At 45.8% G+C, this 19,307-nt stretch overlaps 1 protein-coding gene across 1 annotated transcript in view; it reads right to left on the bottom strand.

Annotated features, from left to right (window-relative positions):
* Window positions 1–644, bottom strand: part of LOC149325814 (sodium-dependent proline transporter-like) — a 185,791-nt gene extending 185,147 nt beyond the window's left edge. The window contains exon 1 of the mRNA XM_089563602.1: window positions 473–644. Coding sequence (XP_089419728.1) covers window positions 473–644 — 172 coding nt within the window. The remainder of the gene's footprint in view (window positions 1–472) is intronic.
* Window positions 645–19,307: the final 18,663 nt, after the last annotated feature.

Here is a 19,307-nt window from a genome sequence, read left to right as displayed (position 1 = left end):
TATAATAAAAAATGTAATAAAAAGTGACATTCAGGCGTTCGTGGTGATATACACAAAGGACAACCCTGCGGCAAGCGAAGTTATATATAGTGCCAACAAAAGACGTTTTAGCTAAGCTCCGTGCTACAGCATGCGCAACCAACAGTATTGTGATCAAAGCAAAATATGAGCTGGTATCGTAAACTTTACAAATATAATCCGTCTATAAAGCGTCGTCACTTTGAAAGTTCCATTTTAAACCGTCATAAAAAATTCACAAGCAAGAACAATGGCTGTAAAACACGAAGCTAATTTAATTTCAGTGGCAAGGTTTGTAATGAACGCACTCACTGCCCACTGCATTTATGCTTGCTCTTAGATCACCTGAACAGCATAATCGAAATGCCGAAAGGAGGTGCAGACACTGCTCTTGGATTTCCTAAATTTTACAGCCAGTATGCAAAGGACAGGGGCGATCCCTCGCAACACTCACTTCCTCCGTGTGCCACGAGCAGGTAGGGGAACTCGGTCAGGCACTGGTAGCTAAACGCGATGCAGACGCTGATGTATAGGATGGCCCGCTGGTTGGCGTAGTAGTCCTTCTCAGGCGGGCCCTGGAACGCACCTTCGGCTGACCCGGTGCCACCTGAGCCGACGTCCGACATGGCTGCGCCGCTGCAGTGGATAGACAAGAGCCTTGGTCATTTTCAGTACATACTCGCAAATTGCAGACCATATTAGTCGACGATTATTACCAACTAATCACTTTCCCGTGACAGCTGCTGGCACGCTGTCGCAGCAAATTCCGTGATTGGATGTCTTAACCACAGCGTTCCCCTTGGGCGTTTCTTTCTTTCACACAGGTACAGCCTTTGTCAATTGTTTGGAGCCCAGGGGGTTTGCCTCTGAGCCACACTTTGTGGTTCATAATGCATCTCCAGAGCTCCAATTTTCCTGAAGGTAAGATGAGTGCTGGTCCGGCCTCCTACAATAGGTAGGGCTGCGACGAATGCTTCAGGAGTCCCACTACAAGGCTTAGAAGCAAACCCCCTGGGCTCTAAACTTTTGACAAAGACTATACGTGACGAGCTACTTGGACAGGCACGTTATAACGATCCGTTACCATGAGATGCCGCTGTTTCTCTGCTCTCCTCGCAACCAGCCCGGAGGTTCTATTATTTATTGATTTCCAAATATTGAAGGTTGGTTGGTTGGTTTATGGGGTTTAACGTCCCAAAGCGACTAAGGCTATGAGAGACGCCGTAGTGGAGGGCTCCGGAAATTTCGACCACCTGGGGTTCTTTAACGTGCACTGACATCGCACAGTACACGGGCCTCGAATTTCTCCTCCAAAGAAATTCAGCCGCCGCGGCCGGGATCGAACCCACGTCCTTCGGGCCAGTAGCCGAGCACCATAGCCACTGAGCCACCGCGGCGGCCCAAATATTGAAGGGGTCAGTAGTGCGCAACAAGTAGAAGATTACAAAAAAAAAATGAGTTTGCCGAGTACGCTCAGAACAATTAACATTTCTACATTCAGCTATCAGACCAGGTAGGTGGTTTTTACTGTTCGATTGTGTAAGGAAAAAAAACTATTTCTGAGTTGTCTAGCCAATCCGCCGCGGTGGCTGAGTGGTTACGGTGCTGGCTGCTGACCCGAAAGACGCGGGTTCGATCCCGGCCGCGGCGGCTGAATTTCGATGAAGGCGAAATTCTAGAGGCCCGTGTGCTGTGCGATATCAGTGCACGTTAGAGAACCCCAGGTGGTCTAAATTTCCGGAGCCTTTCACTACGGCGTCCCTCATAGCCTTAGTTGCTTCGGAACGTTAAACCCCATTAAACCAATAGTCTAGTCCTGGCGTAATGTGGCCGAATAACGTTCGTGCGGTTCAGTCTCGATGATCGTTGATATGCAGAAAAGGTGTATGATTCAGTTGTTTCAGGGTTGATTCAGGGTTTCACATAATCTCAAAAAGATTTCAGGCAAATATGGCATCGACATTGTATTTTCGGCACCCTGTAAGCTCTCTAGATTATGCAATCTAGTGGGAAAAGGGGACTCGATTCGAGGAACTTGCGGCAAGAAACATTTGGAAGAAAATAAGCGTGTCGCATGTGCAACAGGGGTAATCTACATGATCCCCCTCAGTTGTGGGCGTGTTTATATTGGACAAACCGGTAGGTGCTTAAATGATCGCTTGAGAGAACATGCGCGTTCCTTGGGGGAGGCGGGGGGTTCGAATCTGCCTGTTCATTGCCGCAAGTGTCGGGGTTGTTGCCCTCAGTTCAGCCAGACCCAAATTGTTGGAAGAAGGAAGGGGCAGCTCGAGAGAGAGATTGTGGAGGCCATTGCCATCTTGCGCTCGCAACCGGATGAATGCGTTAGTTCGCCTTCGGTTTCCATCCTCCAAAAAGAACTGGGTTTCCTTGACAGGTAACAGGTTGGGTGGCTTCCTTTTAACGTTCTTTTTCTTCCTTTGTCTTGTGGTTTTTCTGCTTCCACATGCGGTCGACGGTTTTTAACACTTCTGATTTATGTAGATTGTGACTCGCATGATGAGCTTTGCATAACGTTTTAAAGTCTGATTTCTGTACATTGTGACGCGCATATCTTTCCTGTGCATTGTTGTCAGTTAGGTTTTGCTATCTGTTGCTTTTCATTCATCTTTTTTACCTGATTGTAAGATCACACGTGCCTCTGTCTTTATAAAGCCATGAAGTTTCAAATAAAATTTTAGTTGCAAGTACCGCCCTGTGTCGTCTTCTTTCTTGTCCCGTGTCCGCTGCGGTGTCTAGCGCCTTCATTCAGTTGTCCATACTTTATTTTTCTGATACAGCAAGTGCAAAATTTTTAACTGGCGATCAGCCTGCGAAACTAGCGCGGATCCTACTTGATCTGCCTCAACATGTTAACATATGATCATTTGTTATAACTGAATGAAATGAAGCTGGCTGCATGCCGTTGGATGAGCTCCACTTAGTTTTTGATATGGTACGCATCCCAAACCACAGAAGCGTACTGTAGGACAGGCCGAATCATCAGGCGATATGCTTCACCTTTCATGCTTGACGCGGAATGTTTTAATTTCTTCCACAGGCAGCACCATTTCCTGTATGATTGCGAGCATACATCCTTAAGATGCATTTTCCTTTTAAGATCAGCAGTAATCATTAGACCATTGCCGCCGCGGTGGCTCAGTAGCTATGGTGCTCGGCTGCTGGCCCGAAAGACGCGGGTTCGATCCCGGCCGCGGCGGCTGAATTTCTTTGGAGGAGAAATTCGAGCCTCCGTGTACTGTGCGATGTCAGTGCACGTTAAAGAACCCCAGGTGGTCGAAATTTCCGGAGCCCTCCACTACGGCGTCTCTCATAGCCTTAGTCGCTTTGGGACGTTAAACCCCGTAAACAAACCAACCAATCATTAGACCTAGTCATTTATGGAAGTGACTGGGTTTATGCATTCATCTCAAATTTTGCAAACGTACCTTAAGGGATGCTTCTTTGTTTCTATTGTGAATGATGCTGTTTTGAAAAGTTAATTTTCAGCGCCCTTTTTTCACACCCATCCGGAGTTTCCATAGATTGGTGTTCAATATATGCTCGCTAAAAGAATTCTTAATAACGGTGTAAATTGCACAACCATCGGCAAGCAATTATACCAGTGATACCCTCATCAAATCGGTCAGCAAATTCATTGACGTATATGAGAAACAATGGCGGTCCAGGCACTGAACCCCCGCTCTTTTCGCCGTGCTGCGCTGTTGCAGGCGGTCTCATCTCGCTCAGGGCTGACTCTACTTCTCCGCGTGCACTTTCGCGCCTGCAGCCGCTTCGCAGCATTCACCTTCTTGGAAAGGACGCGTTTACCACCAGGAGAAGTACACAAGACAACGCGGGAAGCACAACTAAAATACTCTTTACTTGGTGAATCGCCAATAACAGAACAAGGCGCACATGCGCGAGAGCAACCACAAGCGCTATGAAAACAACAAGAACAAAGTTACACTTTATGTGCAATATACAGGCCACCAAATCTGAATGCAAGTGCATTTCTATATGAGCTGCATACTTTATTTCATAAATATATGAATGAGAAGAACTTCATCATAGCAGGGGATCTAAACATAGACATTATGAAAGAGACAAAAGGTATCACAGCAGATTACCTCAATTTGCTGGCAGAATTTGGTCTTGTGAATGTAATTAATGAATGCACGAGAGAGGAATACTTAGGTGCTAATATTACCAAGTCATGCATTGACCACATAATTATTCGTTTGCAAAACCAGCAGTATGATTCGGGAGTTATCAAGCAAAAACTAGCTGATCATTACTTTGTGACGGTTGCAATTGTGCCTGAGAATCATACAACTGATGGAGGTATTATTAGAGGTTCTGTTCTAGATAACAGAAAAGTAGACCAATTAATTCGCAATGTTAACTGGAGTTCCTTTTTAGAATTAGATCATATCAGCTTATATAGCAAAACTATTGAAATCTTTCACAACGTCTACAGTCAACTAAATCTGTTAACATCAAAATAAGAAGACCAGATCAGAAGTGGATAACTCATGAGATAGCAGAGTTGTGCTGTGCGAAAGATAAAGCGTGCCAAAAATGTGGGAAGCAACCTGAAGATAAAGCTCTAAGAGATGAATATCGCGCACTGCGTAATCAGGTAACGGCGGAAATGCGACTGGCGAAAAGATCCTTTTACGCACGACAGTTTTCACTGAACAAACATGACGGAAAGAAAACGTGGCAAATTGCCAATGAACTGATGGGTAGACAGAAAAATTCTTCCGTTGATGAAGCAGTAAAAAAGAATTTTCCAAAAGAGAACGTGAAAGTGCTGTGTGATAAATGTATTGACATGTTTATACACACAACCGAAAAGTTGCGGAATATAGCTGTCAGTAGGCCTGTACCACATCGACCGAAGCGGACATGTGTGCATACTGCATATCTGCCACTGATATCAGTGGACGAGCAATGGAGCATTATGTGCAGAATGAAGCAGTTCAAGCCACCTCGGTATGATGGCATTCGTCTGAGAGATCTTTGCAGAAACTTTGACGCTTTGAAAGAAGTGCTTATGAACATATTGAATGGTATATTCGAAACTGGTGATATCCCCGAAGAACTTAAGATATCTGTTGTCAGACCAATCTACAAACACGGGAAGAAAGGTGATTTTACAAATTATAGGCCGATCGCAATACTGTCATCAATAGCACATATTATGGAAAAGCATGTTGCATATGTTATGGAATCATTCTGTGAAAAATACTCTTTGAACAATGATGCGCAGTTTGGCTTCACAAGGAATAGAAGTACGACTACACTTCTTGAAGAATTTTCTGACTATGTTTACAATGCACTAGAAAATAATCACATCGTGTTAGCCTTATTTCTGGACTTAACTAAGGCATTTGACACAATAGACCATACACTACTACTCGAAAAATTAAGCTCACTTGGGTTCCGCGGTCATTTTAACAAGTTTTTTGTCAATTATTTTACAGGTAGATTGCAGTGTGTGATGCTTGATAATACGCACGGAGATTTAAAAAATGTTAAATTCGGTGTACCTCAAGGAAGTACACTTGGCCCACTACTTTTTAACATATATGTATCCGATTTGGGTTTGTTACAGCTTAAGTCAAACGTTTTTCAATACGCTGACGACACAGCGCTAGCGCTCGAAGCTACTGATTATCGTACAGGCGTGCAGTCATTTCAAACAGATATAAGTGAAGTCGTTGACTGGTTCTCGCAAAATTTCATTTTTTTAAACGTGAACAAAACAAAACTGACATGCTTTAAAAACCCTCATAAAATTGTTGCTTTCAACCAACCACTGTATCTTCATATATCCCATTGTTACCAGTGTAATTGTAAAACTATGCATATAGAGCGAACAGTTCTGTATCTGGGCATCCACTTTGACCAACACCTTACATGGAGCGACCACATCGTCTACCTCTCTAGAAAGATAAGGGCCATTGCGGCTATGGTGTATCACCTTCGTGGTAAAGCTCCGCTCCATCTTAGGCGACTGGTCTATACAGCATTAGTAGAACCTGTTTTAAAGTACGGCATTACTCTATACAGTAACTGCTCCGAATACAAGAAAGAAGCATTAAATGTTATCCTAAAAAGAATCGTCAACACTATATCGTACGGCACAAAACTACACTCGGTTGACATGAAAGAGAGATACGATGAGTTAGGCATCCTTCAAATTCGTGAACTATTTCACTTTGTTGTGGTAACACGGTATTATTATTCAAATGAATATAAGACTCCCGTAAAAAAAGATGTCACCTTGAGAAAAAAAGCAACGTTTTTTTAAGCCACGGGTTTACACAAAATATGTTGAAAAGATGCGCAGTTATTATGTACCGGCTGTATTTAATGAAATTCCCGATGGTCTATGTATTGCAAGCAACAAACGTAGGATGATGACTGACATGAGAAATTGGTGTGCAAATGTATTTCCCTGCGTATAGCTTGAGTTCTTTCGTATGTGCAATTTTGTGTTCAAAATTTTTTGTTTGTTTTTGTTTGTTTTTGTTTATTGTTTTTTTTTCTATGCTAGTATGAGTGTTTAGACAAGTAATGTATGCATATGGAGGTATTTCTCCACCTGCTGCCCGATCAGCCAACAAGCAAAATGTGCTTAGGCAGATCAGAATTTATGAATGTGTACGTATACAGACGAATAAAATTTTGATTTGAAAAAAAAAAGTTGATTGAGCGGCAGCAGGTTCCAAGTGGCAACCTGTGTCCCATTCATGAACATGTACTCTTTTGCCATGAATGTGACAGAGCTGTCGCTGACGCATTAAGTTCCTAACTGCTTGATTTTGAAGGCTTCTAGGATTTCTCGTTCAATCTGTGTTTTACCGCGGCCGATGATTCCGACATTTTGAAACAGAGGAGTGCAGTCTTTGCAATGGTTGCACTGTTTTGGCAGATTTGCTGTGTTGCCTGGCTGCAGCGAAGTGCGGTGCTGCCTCATACGGTCGTTGACGCATTGACCTGCATGACCTATGTTGGCCTTGCCACAGGACAGAGGAAGCGAGTAAACAACATCGCTTGTGCATTTGGTTAACATGATCTGGTGCTTGACATTACATTTCTTTTCTGTGCTATTTTTAGAGACACAGGAACAAAGTGACGACAGTGTGCCGGGCGCAGAAAAGGCAAATGTATTTTATGGCTACCTTTTTAACGTTATGTGAGACTTTATGCAGGTATGGCATTACAGCAGGTCTAGATTCTTCACAAGGTGTTTCGCCTTTTTTGTAGTGTGACTTAGAGTTGCTAGACAAAGTTTGAGAAATAGAAACCAGGACGGCCTCATGGTAGGCCGCCGGCCTCAAGTGGTCAAGCTGCCCAAAGAAGCTGCCCTGGCTTCACTCCGCCGCACAGCAAGAAAAGCACCCTCCGAAGAAAAAGATGTTTGCCTCGCAGAAGGTGTTCACTGCCTTCAAAAAGTTTGACCTCATGCTTCCAGGCAAGCAAGGCTACGTTACGTCAGTATTTCCATAGCCACGACTTAAATTTAACCCTGTCAGATAAGGATGGTGGTTTCGTGGTTATACACAACAGCCTTATAGACAAAAAGGCCCACGAGGCTATCAACAAGAATTTCAAGCGTGCCAACACAAAGCGTTTTAAGATAAAAATACACACCATAATGCTCTTGTAGACTCTTAATCTTAACGGTTTGCTTAATGCAGTTAACAGGAAAGAGAACACCGACGTGCTGAGAGTGTTTTTCGCAACAAAAGCGCATAAAACTGGCTGTTCTGATAGGGCCATTGTCACAGAGGAGAGTTCGTGACAGAAAATAGTGAGACAGCTTTTGAAAGGATCTTTGGACCCCTTGTCACCTGACGACCCCTTTGGCGCTCGGACCTCGAGGGACGTAGTGGACTACTTATCCACTAGCAGTGTAAGTGCCAATTCCGCCTTTTCCGTAGTCATCGAAGACTTCTTCCATCCAGTTCCCCAAAAAACTTGTTAGTTACTTTGCGGGATCTCATCGAAAACCGAGATGCGGTGGCCTTCGAGAACAGCTCGAGCCTATCGGTGAATTTCTATTTAGGACTCAACTTGCTGCCTTTCTTCCAGTGTGGTAGAACATGAAAACAGCAGGTACATACAGAAGCAGGGCGTTCCAATGGGCTCGTCTGTGGCTCCTGTTTTCTCCCACATATTTTTATCCCATTTTGACAATCTGTTGCATGACAAGGTCACTAACGATCGAGTAGGGAAAGTGTTTAGGTATGTAGACGATTTCTTAATTTTCTTGAATCTCACTTCCCGTAACAAAGTCGAAGCGGCCGCAAATGACATATTGCCCTTCTTAACCGTTACTTGTCCTGACTTGAGTTTTACTCCTGAGTTGCCCCTTGATGGCTCAATTAGGTTTTAGATCTGACTCTCACCTTCTCTGAAGAGAGCCACGTTTGCAGGAGCTAGTCTCTACGGACTAACAAAAGCCTGCTGCCCTACTCTTATTCACATTCTAAACTTGTGAAGACAGGCATTGCCAACCTTTGCCTCCGTAATGCTCTGCGCAGATCTTTTTCACACAACAAACAGAAGAGTTTCTTAGGGCACCTTGACCGCGTGAGGTCGGCAGGCTACCCTGAGGACGTCCTGGTTTCTGTTGCTAAATCTTTGTCTAGAAAGTTTAAGTAACAGTACAAAAATATGAAACGCCTTGTGAAGAATCTAGACCTGCTGTAATCTCATACCTGCATAAAGTTTCACATAAAGTTAAAAAGGTCGCCATGATATGCAGTGTTAAGGTTGTCTTTTTCTGCATCCACCAAACCATCGTCACTTTGTTTCTGTATCTCTAAAAATAGCACAAAAAATGTTTTGTCAAGCACCACAGCATGTCCTCCAAATGAACAACCGATGTTGTTTACTCGCTTCCTCTGGTCTGTGATGAGGCCTACATAGGTCAAACTGGTCAATGCATAATGAGCGTATGAGGCAGCACCGCACTTCGCTGCTGCCAGGCAACACACCAAATCTGCAAAAACAGTGCATCCACTGCAACGACTGCACCCCTCTCTTCCATAATTTGAGTCATCGGCCAAGGTAAAGCGCAGATTCAACGAGAAATCTTAGAAGCCTTCAGACTCAATCATTTAGGAACTGAATGCGTCATCGACAGCTCTGTCAGGTTCACGGCTTAAACAGGCTGATGATGATGGTGATGACTAGAACTGTAAGCCTACTTCGAAACCTGAAATACGGTTATTGCGTGCACTAGACTACAGGTTCATGAATGGGGCATAGGTTGCCACTTGGGAACTTCAGCCGCCCAATCAATTTTGTTGTTGTTTTGATAGCGTTTGTGATATCTCTCGCGCATGTGCGAACTGTTCTGTTGTTGCCGATTCACCAAGTAAATAATATTTCATTTGTGTTCCTAGCGTTATCCTGTGAAATTGTGACGCGTCCTTTCTGCTGGTTTTCCCTCTTACCATGCACAAACTGGCCCAACAAGCTAAGCTTCTTCAGGTTCTTAGCTTGCGTCTCTGGCAACCTAATTCCACCGAGCGCAATTTATTTGCCCGCTCTCCGCACATGCGGTAATCTAAACGTGAGGAGGGTTCCTTTATGTCCACTTTAGTCCTCCCTTAACATCACCCCAGCGCGCACCCAAGCGTGCCCGCTTTCTACACATACGCGTGCTCTGCCAGGTCCGTTTTATTACTAGGACCTCAACTGCAGCTCCATCTTCCGCTCTTTTGAATTGAATTAAATTGAATTTATTTTTCCAGAACAACTGGAAGGATTTCCAGGCAAAGCTTGACTGGGCCCGGAAAACCGTTACATACAGTGGCTTAGACATTTATGGTGATTGAAATAAACATAAACAAGATACAACAAAAGGAGAACAAAAGTACACACTATTTGAATACAAACAATAAAATACACTTACAATGAAATATACATACATTAAAGCAGAGTACACACATCAAGTTGTATAAAATGATCAAAAATTTTAGAACATAGTGCATCTAGAGAATCAGAAATACATAATGAGTGCAAAAAAACAAAAACAAAACAAAACATCACATATCAACAAAATACCGTCGCAATTTTTTGAATCTGAAATCTGTGGTATGTTTATATTTGTTGAGTACATGCGGAAGATTGTGTTGCAGTGTTTGTAGTTTATAATTAGTCCTAAAATGAGGAACAAACCAAGTATCCGTGCTGCGGGTATTAGCTGAGGTATGTTTAGTTTTTAAGGACGCTGTTTCTGTAATAAAGGCCTTGTAAGAGCTATTAGAAAAATAAAACAAAGACATTCCCCTAGCCTATTCTCGAGCCCCAACCACCTCTTCTCCGTTATTTTTTGCTCCTCTTGCCCTGAGTGACCCCTTTGCGGTGGTCCCTTTTTATAGCAGACAGTGATAGGGTTGCACTACTCCCCCACTTTCTTCATCCCCCCCCCCCACTAGCGTCAACCTTCATCCAAATATCTCAAGTATCCTTGCGGTAGAGCGGACAGAAACTGCAAGTACTCGTACTTAACTCCACCGCATTTTAAAAAACTGTGTGCGATTCTTTAGGTAAGCTTGCGACTAACTGACCACCTTGTCTGTCATCCTAAATTCTTGTAGTATTTCAATAAGCAACCTTGGGAATACACAATCAAAAGTTCGATAAATCCAGAAAAATTTTATCAATTTCTTCGCGGTTTTGATGGCTAGGCAAGAACCGCAAATTACGAATAATAGCTGCGCTATAGCCGATACATTTTTGCGGAAATCGACCTGAAATTAAGGTTGCGATTTCGGCGAGTTGGTATTGATTCACAGTGAAAGAAGCGCGGGAAAACGAGACGAATGAAGAAAGACAGCACACAGAGCTTGTGGTGTGTCTTTCTTTGTTCGTCTCCTTTTACCCAGAACAGCAGCTTGGGCTTGGTGATCCATCTCGAAGTAACAGCGCAAAAAACATAGACAGGAGACGTAGAATAAGAAGACTCCACGAGCGCTGACTTACAAGTTTATTGCGAGGTAAACATTGCCTGATATACTGCCTACACTCAGCACGTGACACCGCGCTTTTAGCGCGCTGTTTTAACTATGAGGTGAGATTTGAAAGAATTTGATCTATTAAAGATACTTCGACACATGGTGGGCTACTATATGCTCAAGGAACTTGCAACACGTGCAAATAATTGAAATACATTGGCAGTTTTCTGCATTTAGCTTTGCTCAAGACAGGCACTGTTCTGCCGACTACAATCTGTAGGCAGGCAGCTCTTGTCAAGTGAGGCACTGAAAATGACGTCAAGGTAGCAAGAAATTCTTTCAGTTTACCGATGAAGAAACGCGTTAGGAATACCGTCGGCACAATTTGACTTTTTATATTTATAAAGGTGTGAGTATGCTCTCGGGGCATATAGCCAAATTCGGCATATTAGAAGAAGAAGGAAATGCATTAACGTTGGGGAGATTTGCCAAGGTAAAAGTTTGTATGAATGCCCTTAAATAAGCAACATTGAATTAATTAGGAATCTGTTTAAAATTTGTTTTAACATAACCATGAGTACGTAGCTGGTTGAAAGCCTTCTTACTTTCACCACCATTAGATTCTGTGAAATCTATAAAGCTCCAGTTACTACCGGGCAGTAAACGCCAAAAAATTAACAGGTCCATCGTCCATGAAACAGGCCCGGGCTATTTCGTAGAAGTTTTTATATTCACTTTATAGTATTGAAAACCATCATTTCTAAGTGCTGGAGCACGTAGATCAGCATTGCCGCACCTGAAACTAACTTCATCTAATTGAAGCGGATGAAATCACGGTCAATCCAACCAAGTATTGTGATGCCACACTATTTTACGATGGACTTGAATAAATCTCTTTATGCAATCTGTGAAAATGGTACTGAACTTATTCCAAAGGTAAGAGTTGCCTCATCGGTGTTCGTATACTCACAAAAACAAAAATTCTACGCGTCAAGAACTCATGCATCATCCGAAAGCGAAATGTCATGAAAAGGTTTTAACATGCTGCTGCCATGCGCATTTAAAGTTACATAGAATGGCTTGTGATCAGCAATCCCGTCTGGAATAGACACAGCACAACCTTCAGAAATATTTTTAAGGCATATACGGTCAAAGACCATCGCATTTCTTTGCGTGATACGCTTAGGAGCAGGAACGAGCTGTGTTAGTAAGAAAATGCTGCATAAATTTAGAAAGAGAAATACACTTTCACCATCTTTCGATTCTGTGAAGTCTAAAGAGCTGTAGTTAATACCGGGCAAGTTTCAATTACCAGCGAGAAATAATTCTTGTTCGGGTATAATTAAGCCTTCAAGACGGTGAGCCGATTCATCGATGTAGGATACCGTGCTTCTGGAGAGTCCATAAACGAGGCAGATAAGAGTATAAAAGTCGCGACAACTGATTTTACACCACATACTTGCACGAGCGGCAATATTCTCTGCTAATACGCATTAAAGTTCTCTTTTTAGTATCACTACCACTCCAGCACATCGCGAATCGCGGTCTGGCCGCACTAATTTATGGCAAGGTGAATAATTTGAGTTTCTGTAATCTGATACGACAGCCATGTTTCAGCAACTGCCAGGATATGCGGAACGTCAATAAAAATAAACTGGACAAGCCGACTTGCTCTGTTGGCAACCGTATTAATTTCATTAATTTTATTGCCCTAAAGCCCCGGAGACCATTACATGGTGGGAGGGGGGGAGTCGCCATCACGAAGATAATAAAATCATTATATTGTGTCCTCACACGTTAACAAATTCGCAATATAAAAAATACAGTAGGTTCGTACAGATGTACAGTCAGGGACAATTGTCTCCGGACCACGTGTTCCCCAAACGAAGCTTATATCTATACTATCAGACAGCGGCTGGAGACCGCACTACTGGAGATGAAAGAACAAAAAATTAACTTTTACCTGCACAAGTGTGGTCTCCAGCCGCCGACTAATAGCAGAGCTATCGGCTTCGTTAGAGGAACACGTGGTCCGGAGACGTTTGTCCCCGACTGTACATACACTAGAAGCATATGAATGAAATCTTGGGGGGGGGGAGGGGGAGGGGGGGGGGGGAGTAAAGGTAGGTGAAAAGAAAGCCGACAACAGTAGCGCAAAGCAGGTAGCACAGCTCACGTATAATTGCATCATGGCAATATTGAATAGCAGAGGGGAGAGCACCGCGCCTTGTGCAGGCCCCCTTGTGCCGAGCAGGAAAGGTCCGTGCTCTTCGTCCTGTATTCAGATGCAGGACAGTCTGTTCGTGACAAATTGTTTAACCTAATTGAAGGTATTCGTGCCACAGTGAGTCTGACTTAAATATGTGAGTATGATCTCGTGAGTTACGTTGTCGAACGCTCCTTTCAGGTGTTGCGCGTGGACAATGTTGTTTTGAGGGTGTGTGAGGGGGTTCAAGATTTCGCGGTCGAGTTGCAGCAGGACATTCTGTGCGGATCTATATGGGCTAAATCCGAGCACGGTGTTCGCGAAGGTGTTCTGTTGTTCGAGGTTCTAGGGCAGCCGATCCCGCACCATCGTCTCCATCAATTTGCCCACACACGAGGTGAGAGAGACGGGGCGGAGGCTGTTCGTGTTGATGGAATTCCCGGCCTTAGGGGTGAAGGTGACAAGGGCCGTATTGCAGTCAGTGGGGAGGGGGTTTCCCCCGCCCAGATCGCATTGATGTACTCTAGAAGGCACTGATAGGTTGAATCAGGAAGGTTCGCCAAAAGTTTGACGGTGACCTTGACCCTGCCCGGCATGGTGCCCATCTTTTTTCTGGCCAGACTGACCCGCAGATCGTGAAACTGGAAAGGCTTATCCAACTCCGAGTTTTCCCTGCCTGTGTAGGAGCAGGCCGATCTGCGGGCGTTTTGAGTTGTGCACTGGTAGCGATCCCAGAGCGCCTATGCCAACTGTGTTGTATTTCCTTGGAATGAGTACATTGCTTTTTGTAGTTGCTTCGGCGTTTCTGCGCAGGTCTGTGTTGGGTTGATGAGGGCTCGGAATAGCCGCCTTCTGTTGCGGCTCGACATCTGCCTTGCCGTCGTGTTGCAGCCGTCCGCCCAGTTGGAGTCAGCGAGTTGAGCCGCATAACCTGCTGCCTGCTGGGCGAGGTCCGCAATTCGCGCTTTGAGATTTTTGTGTTTCTGGCGCTCCCAGCGGCACGTAAGTCTGCGGCGTGCTCTCCAGAGGTGAAGCAGGTGGTTGTCCACGTCTATGACTGCCAGTAATGGGCAGTATCGAAGATACATGTATCTTCGATACTATCTTTCGATACATTTTGTGTATCGGTATTAGGCATCGCGTGCTGAAACTAGAGATATGTTCAAGTAAAACTATTGTTTGGGCGAGTTGGTTCATATTTGAATGGGTACGTGCTTGCGCGAAGAAGACGGGAAAGAACTAAGGGACACACACGACATATACAGAGCGCTCTGTATATGTCGTGTGTGTTACTAGAGTATCGGAGTATCGGTATCGAAAATACATTTTTAGTGTATCGTGTATTTGGCGATACTGGATACAAAAAAAAGCGGTAAAAGCCCTTGCTCAGGTGGTAGTACAAGACGAGCGGCAGCACCTTCGCTGCTTTTTAGCCAACTCCTAAGTTACAGCTTCTGGATCAGCGTTTCTGCGCCGTCGGACTGTCCGCCGTCCCATTTCAGTGCAACTGCTCGCACGTGTTTCTAGTTTGCGGTATACGCCAGTAGCCTTCGCCGCGTTAAGCGCGGATAAGCAGCAGCTATGGCTGAAGAACTTCGGTGTGCCATCTTGGATGGAAAATATTTCACTGTCACGCCATCTGATGAGGACAAAGTCAAGGCCATGTGGTAATTTTGTAAAACAACAATCAGCGCTGCCTACTCCTCGACTTCGAATTTTAAGCTTCACCTTAAGGTACGTAAACTTTCATAGCTTTCTTATCATTCATTATTATCCACTGATAAGAGGCGCCTTCGTCAAGTATAACACTGCGACATGCTTGTCTGCTCCTACAGAGAGGCTTTTTTCATTTGCCTCCCTCATAGCGCGCCCACATCGCGGGGCTCTTTCGGACCGTGGTTCGAGGAAATGTTTTTACTTAAGACTTTCAAGTAAACCTAACGAATAATGTTTGCCTAATAAAAACGTTCTGCCATTTTACTTGTTGTTTTCATTCAAGCTTTTCAAGAATAGTTTTCAGCTTCAGAAGTTTGTTACCGCAGTACTGGCAAACTAACTGTTCGGTTCCCAAGCGCACGGAGCTTGCATCATTTAGTTTGATCAAAGGCACAGGCCATCGGGTAAGTACTCTAAAGTATCGAACCGAAAACAGAAAGCGTTTCAGGTTTATTCATATAGCCAAGTGTTCACAGATTGGTTCGTATGAGGAACTTTGGGTTAAATGATTTTTCGATAGGCTCCTTACCGAAGCGATCGCTTCAACATATATATGGCTTTAGTCCAAATTAAAGTTCTAACAAGGCCAACTGCGCAGACAGCGGAGCTTCAACAGATCCATGCGGTCGGATTCGTTTATAAGTGATTTTAGGAAAAGTGCTCTATAGAAATACACTAAAGGTTACAGAAACCACGCGTACATTTCCTAAGTTCGCCAATTATATTACCGGCATTATTAGACGGTGATTTCAGTTATGCAAACTTTGATAGCCGTAATATAACCTGTATTATATTTGATATTTTAGTGATGTATCGAAGTATTGACGATACAGTATCGAGTATCTGTATCGAAAATCGATTTCGGTTCTGTATCTTGTATCGTTATCGGAGATACAATCTCCAAAGGTATCGAGTATCGTATCGAAGATACTATTTTGAAGTATCTTGTCCAGCCCTGATGACTCCCTCGGTGAGCTGGTAGCGAAGGTCGTGGTAGCGAAGGATCGGGACCAGTTTGTGCAGCACTGCTCTGTGACGTTCGTGCTGGCGTCGGGTGGAGGCTGTCCAACTAGAGATGCGAGCTTGTGTGGTGGGGTGCTTTAGGGGGCGTGCATAAATAGGGATGTTGAGCATGCAGTGGTCGCTGCCGAGGGTATCTTCGGTGTTGATCCAGTCTGCGTGTCCACCGCCCCGGCCACCATCAGCAAATAACCTGTAAGTTGGAAATCGCAGCCCTACACGCCGGACCCCAAAATCACGGCCCTCGAGGCCACTATCGCTGCCCAGCAGCACCAAATTCAGCAGCTGTCGCGTCAGCTGCAGGCCGCGCTAGCGCGTCTGTCCTGCCCCGCTCCTCCTCCTCCCACTTCTACACCAGCTTCGCTAACCTACAACCACCGCCTCCACCGGCACCAGCTGAGGAGCCGATGAACACCACAGCCTCGGCTGCGTCATCGCGTGCCTCCTCTCCCACCCGCTGCCTCCCGCACAAACGTCGATCCCCCTCCTCCGACGCCGTCGCGCCCGAGCGTGACGTCATTCGGCAAAGAGCCTCCTTCTTGGAAGAGTTTGAGCAGCGCATCATAGCCCGCTTCGCCCAACTTGAGGAGCGCGTCGCCAGTATCGACACCCGTGTGGCCGCCATTGAATCTCACCTCAACACCCTAGACACTGCAGGGTCGCGGCCCAAGAATAACCTCTCTCTACCCGCCCCACCAATCCCTGCACGTACTCTAACTCTGTCTGAGGACCTCGCCATCCATGATGACCAGACACCCCCCCCCCCCCCCTTAATCTATGACAGTGGAACTGTCGGGGGTACCGCGGTAAGCGGAGCAACCTGCAGTTGCACCTCCAGAACATCCCTCCTGACACTCTCCCCCGCGTCCTTCCACTCTAGGAACCCCTAGCTCCTGTGAAGCTGCGCGACTACGCCTCTTTCCATCCTGCTTCGGAGGCCCAAACAAGCGTTACAACGCTGGTGCACCGCAACCTCACTGCCGTGCTGCACCAGCTGGGCGTTTCGGAATGTGCAGATCTCCTCCTTGAAGAAATAGGCTGTGGCTCCGCTAAGGTTAAGCCTAAATATCTCGAAGTAAAAAGCTGCGGTGATGCTCGTGGTTTAGCTTAAGGTTATACTTACGGTTACACTTAGAGTATAGCTTTCTAGCTTTTCCGAAACGTATTGTCTCAGGTATACAAAGTTTGTACGGAGGCGGAGGAGGAGACGCGCGTGTAGTCAATACGGCGCTTGCTTTAAAAACATGTGCATTTCTTTCGGGTATACACCAAGATATGAGAGACAGGCTTTCCTTCGAAGAATTTTCATTCATTTCATTTTCCCTAAGGCCTTCACGGCGCGGCTCGGGTATCCACCGAGATATGAGAGAGACAGGCGTGGTTTCTTTTCCTTAAAACCAATTTTCTTTTCATTTTCCTTCCTTTACGGCGCTGTTCGGGTGTCTACCGAGATATGAGAGTTTTCTGGCGCACTGTTTAGTCTTTCATTTATTTTTTTATTTGCGATATTTTATTTCTGTCATGTCCTTTTTATTTTTGTTGGTGTCAGTGGCGGCGGCGGCGGTCACCTGCTCCGTGCGTGACGTCATTCGGTTTCACGCATGCGCAGAAGTGGCAAATCTGGGCTCCAGCTCAAGCGAAGCGCGCTGTTGACTAGCCTAGTAAAGCTTTTGGCTTCAAAAGAAGTACTTGCAGCTTGCCTAGTTGGTGCGTATTCGTGAAAGACATGGGAGCACAAAAATGGAAACCCGGACGATTAAGGGAACAGGACGAGCGCTGCTCCTGTAGCAGCGCTCATCCTGCTGCCTTACTCGTCCATGCTGCCATTATTGCGCTCTCGTGTCCTCCTAGAAATCCTTGCCAGCCGTCGCACTGAGGCAAGCCTCTTCGTTTTCAGTGCGTACAGCCCTCGCAAAGCCCCTTCCACTCCTCTCCTCCTGGTCCTCGACAATGCGCTCGCCTGCACTGGCCGTAACGCTCTGGTCATTCTGGAAAACTTCAATGCCCCCCATACCAGCTGGGGCTACTCCCTGAACACCCGCAAGGGCCACTCACTCCTCACTTTCGTCCAAAACGAATGCCTTTCTGTGCTTAATGACATCGCTTGCCCCACCAGGATCAGATCCAGTGTCCAGCGAGACACCATTCCTGACCTTGCCCTCGTCAAAAATGTTACCAATCCCTCGTGGATTAATACAGGGGTCTCCCTCGGCAGCGATCACTACATCCTCTGCACCACTTTCCCTCTCCTCTCTCTTGCTCGTACCTCTGCTCGTCTTACCCAGAGAGTTGACTGGGACCGCTTCCACTCCACTCGTCTCTCTACGTCCTCTTCTGCTCCTATTACCGATTTCTCGGCCTTGACTGAGATCCTAAAGGCGGACGTCCCCACTGCCACATCAATACTCCCTGCAGCGCAACACTCAACTACTGCAGGCAGTCGTCTGCAACATCTTTGAGAGGCTTATCATGGTGTCCACCGCCGCTTGCAGGCCCAGAAACAAAATCGCCGCCTGAGCCTTCGTTTGGCTCAACTGACTACGGACATGGAGGAGCACTGTTCCTCCCTTCTTCGGCAACAGTGGGGCCAGACTGGCGACAGCATGGCCGGCAACCTGGAACCCCGCGACACTTGGTCGCTTCTCAGGGTGCTACTAGACCTTACGCACACCAAAGATTCTCAGTGCATGGATATCTCCCACCTCCTACACTCCACCCCACTCTCCGATACTGACTTCCTGGCGGCCCTCAAGAACCGTTACCTCTGCACCGACCCCCCCCCCCCTACTCCTCTTCCCACCTAATCCGGCTCTGCCAACCCCGATCTTGATGCGGACATCTCCCTGAGCGAGGTTCGAGCTTCGCTACTCAAGCTGCGCACCACCTCGGCCCCGGGGGATGACCGCATCACTAACAAAGCACTCCGAAAGCTAGGTACCCCCTCCCTCGAAGCCATTGCTATTCATGGTGGAAAAAACAGCGCTTGTAGTGTCTCCCCTCTTGTTCTGTGTTTTCTGTCTTAGTTTGCGCTGTTTTTTCCACCATGAATTCAGACCAACTAGCCCAAATGTCTGCTTTGCTAAGCCATTGCTAACCTTATCAATACACATTGGCAAGCTGGTACTCTTCCCTCCTCGTGGACCCATCACGTATCTCTTTCATCCCAAAACCCGGCAAACCTATTGCCCTACAACACCTCCGCCCCATCTCTCTCACCTGCTGTCTAGGCAAGCTGTTCGAGTACGTCATCCTTTCCCGCCTACAGAATTATATGGATGACCACGACGTGTATCCAGGCTCCTTGTTCGGCTTTTGTCCCCAATTGCCACCCAGGATGTCATGCTCCAGCTTTCCGAGGATGTCTTACA

This window comes from Amblyomma mixtum, chromosome 10, assembly GCF_055824585.1.
Source record: "Amblyomma mixtum isolate Tamu chromosome 10, ASM5582458v1, whole genome shotgun sequence".
NCBI lineage: Eukaryota > Metazoa > Arthropoda > Arachnida > Ixodida > Ixodidae > Amblyomma > Amblyomma mixtum.
This window is presented reverse-complemented; position numbering and strand designations above follow the sequence as displayed.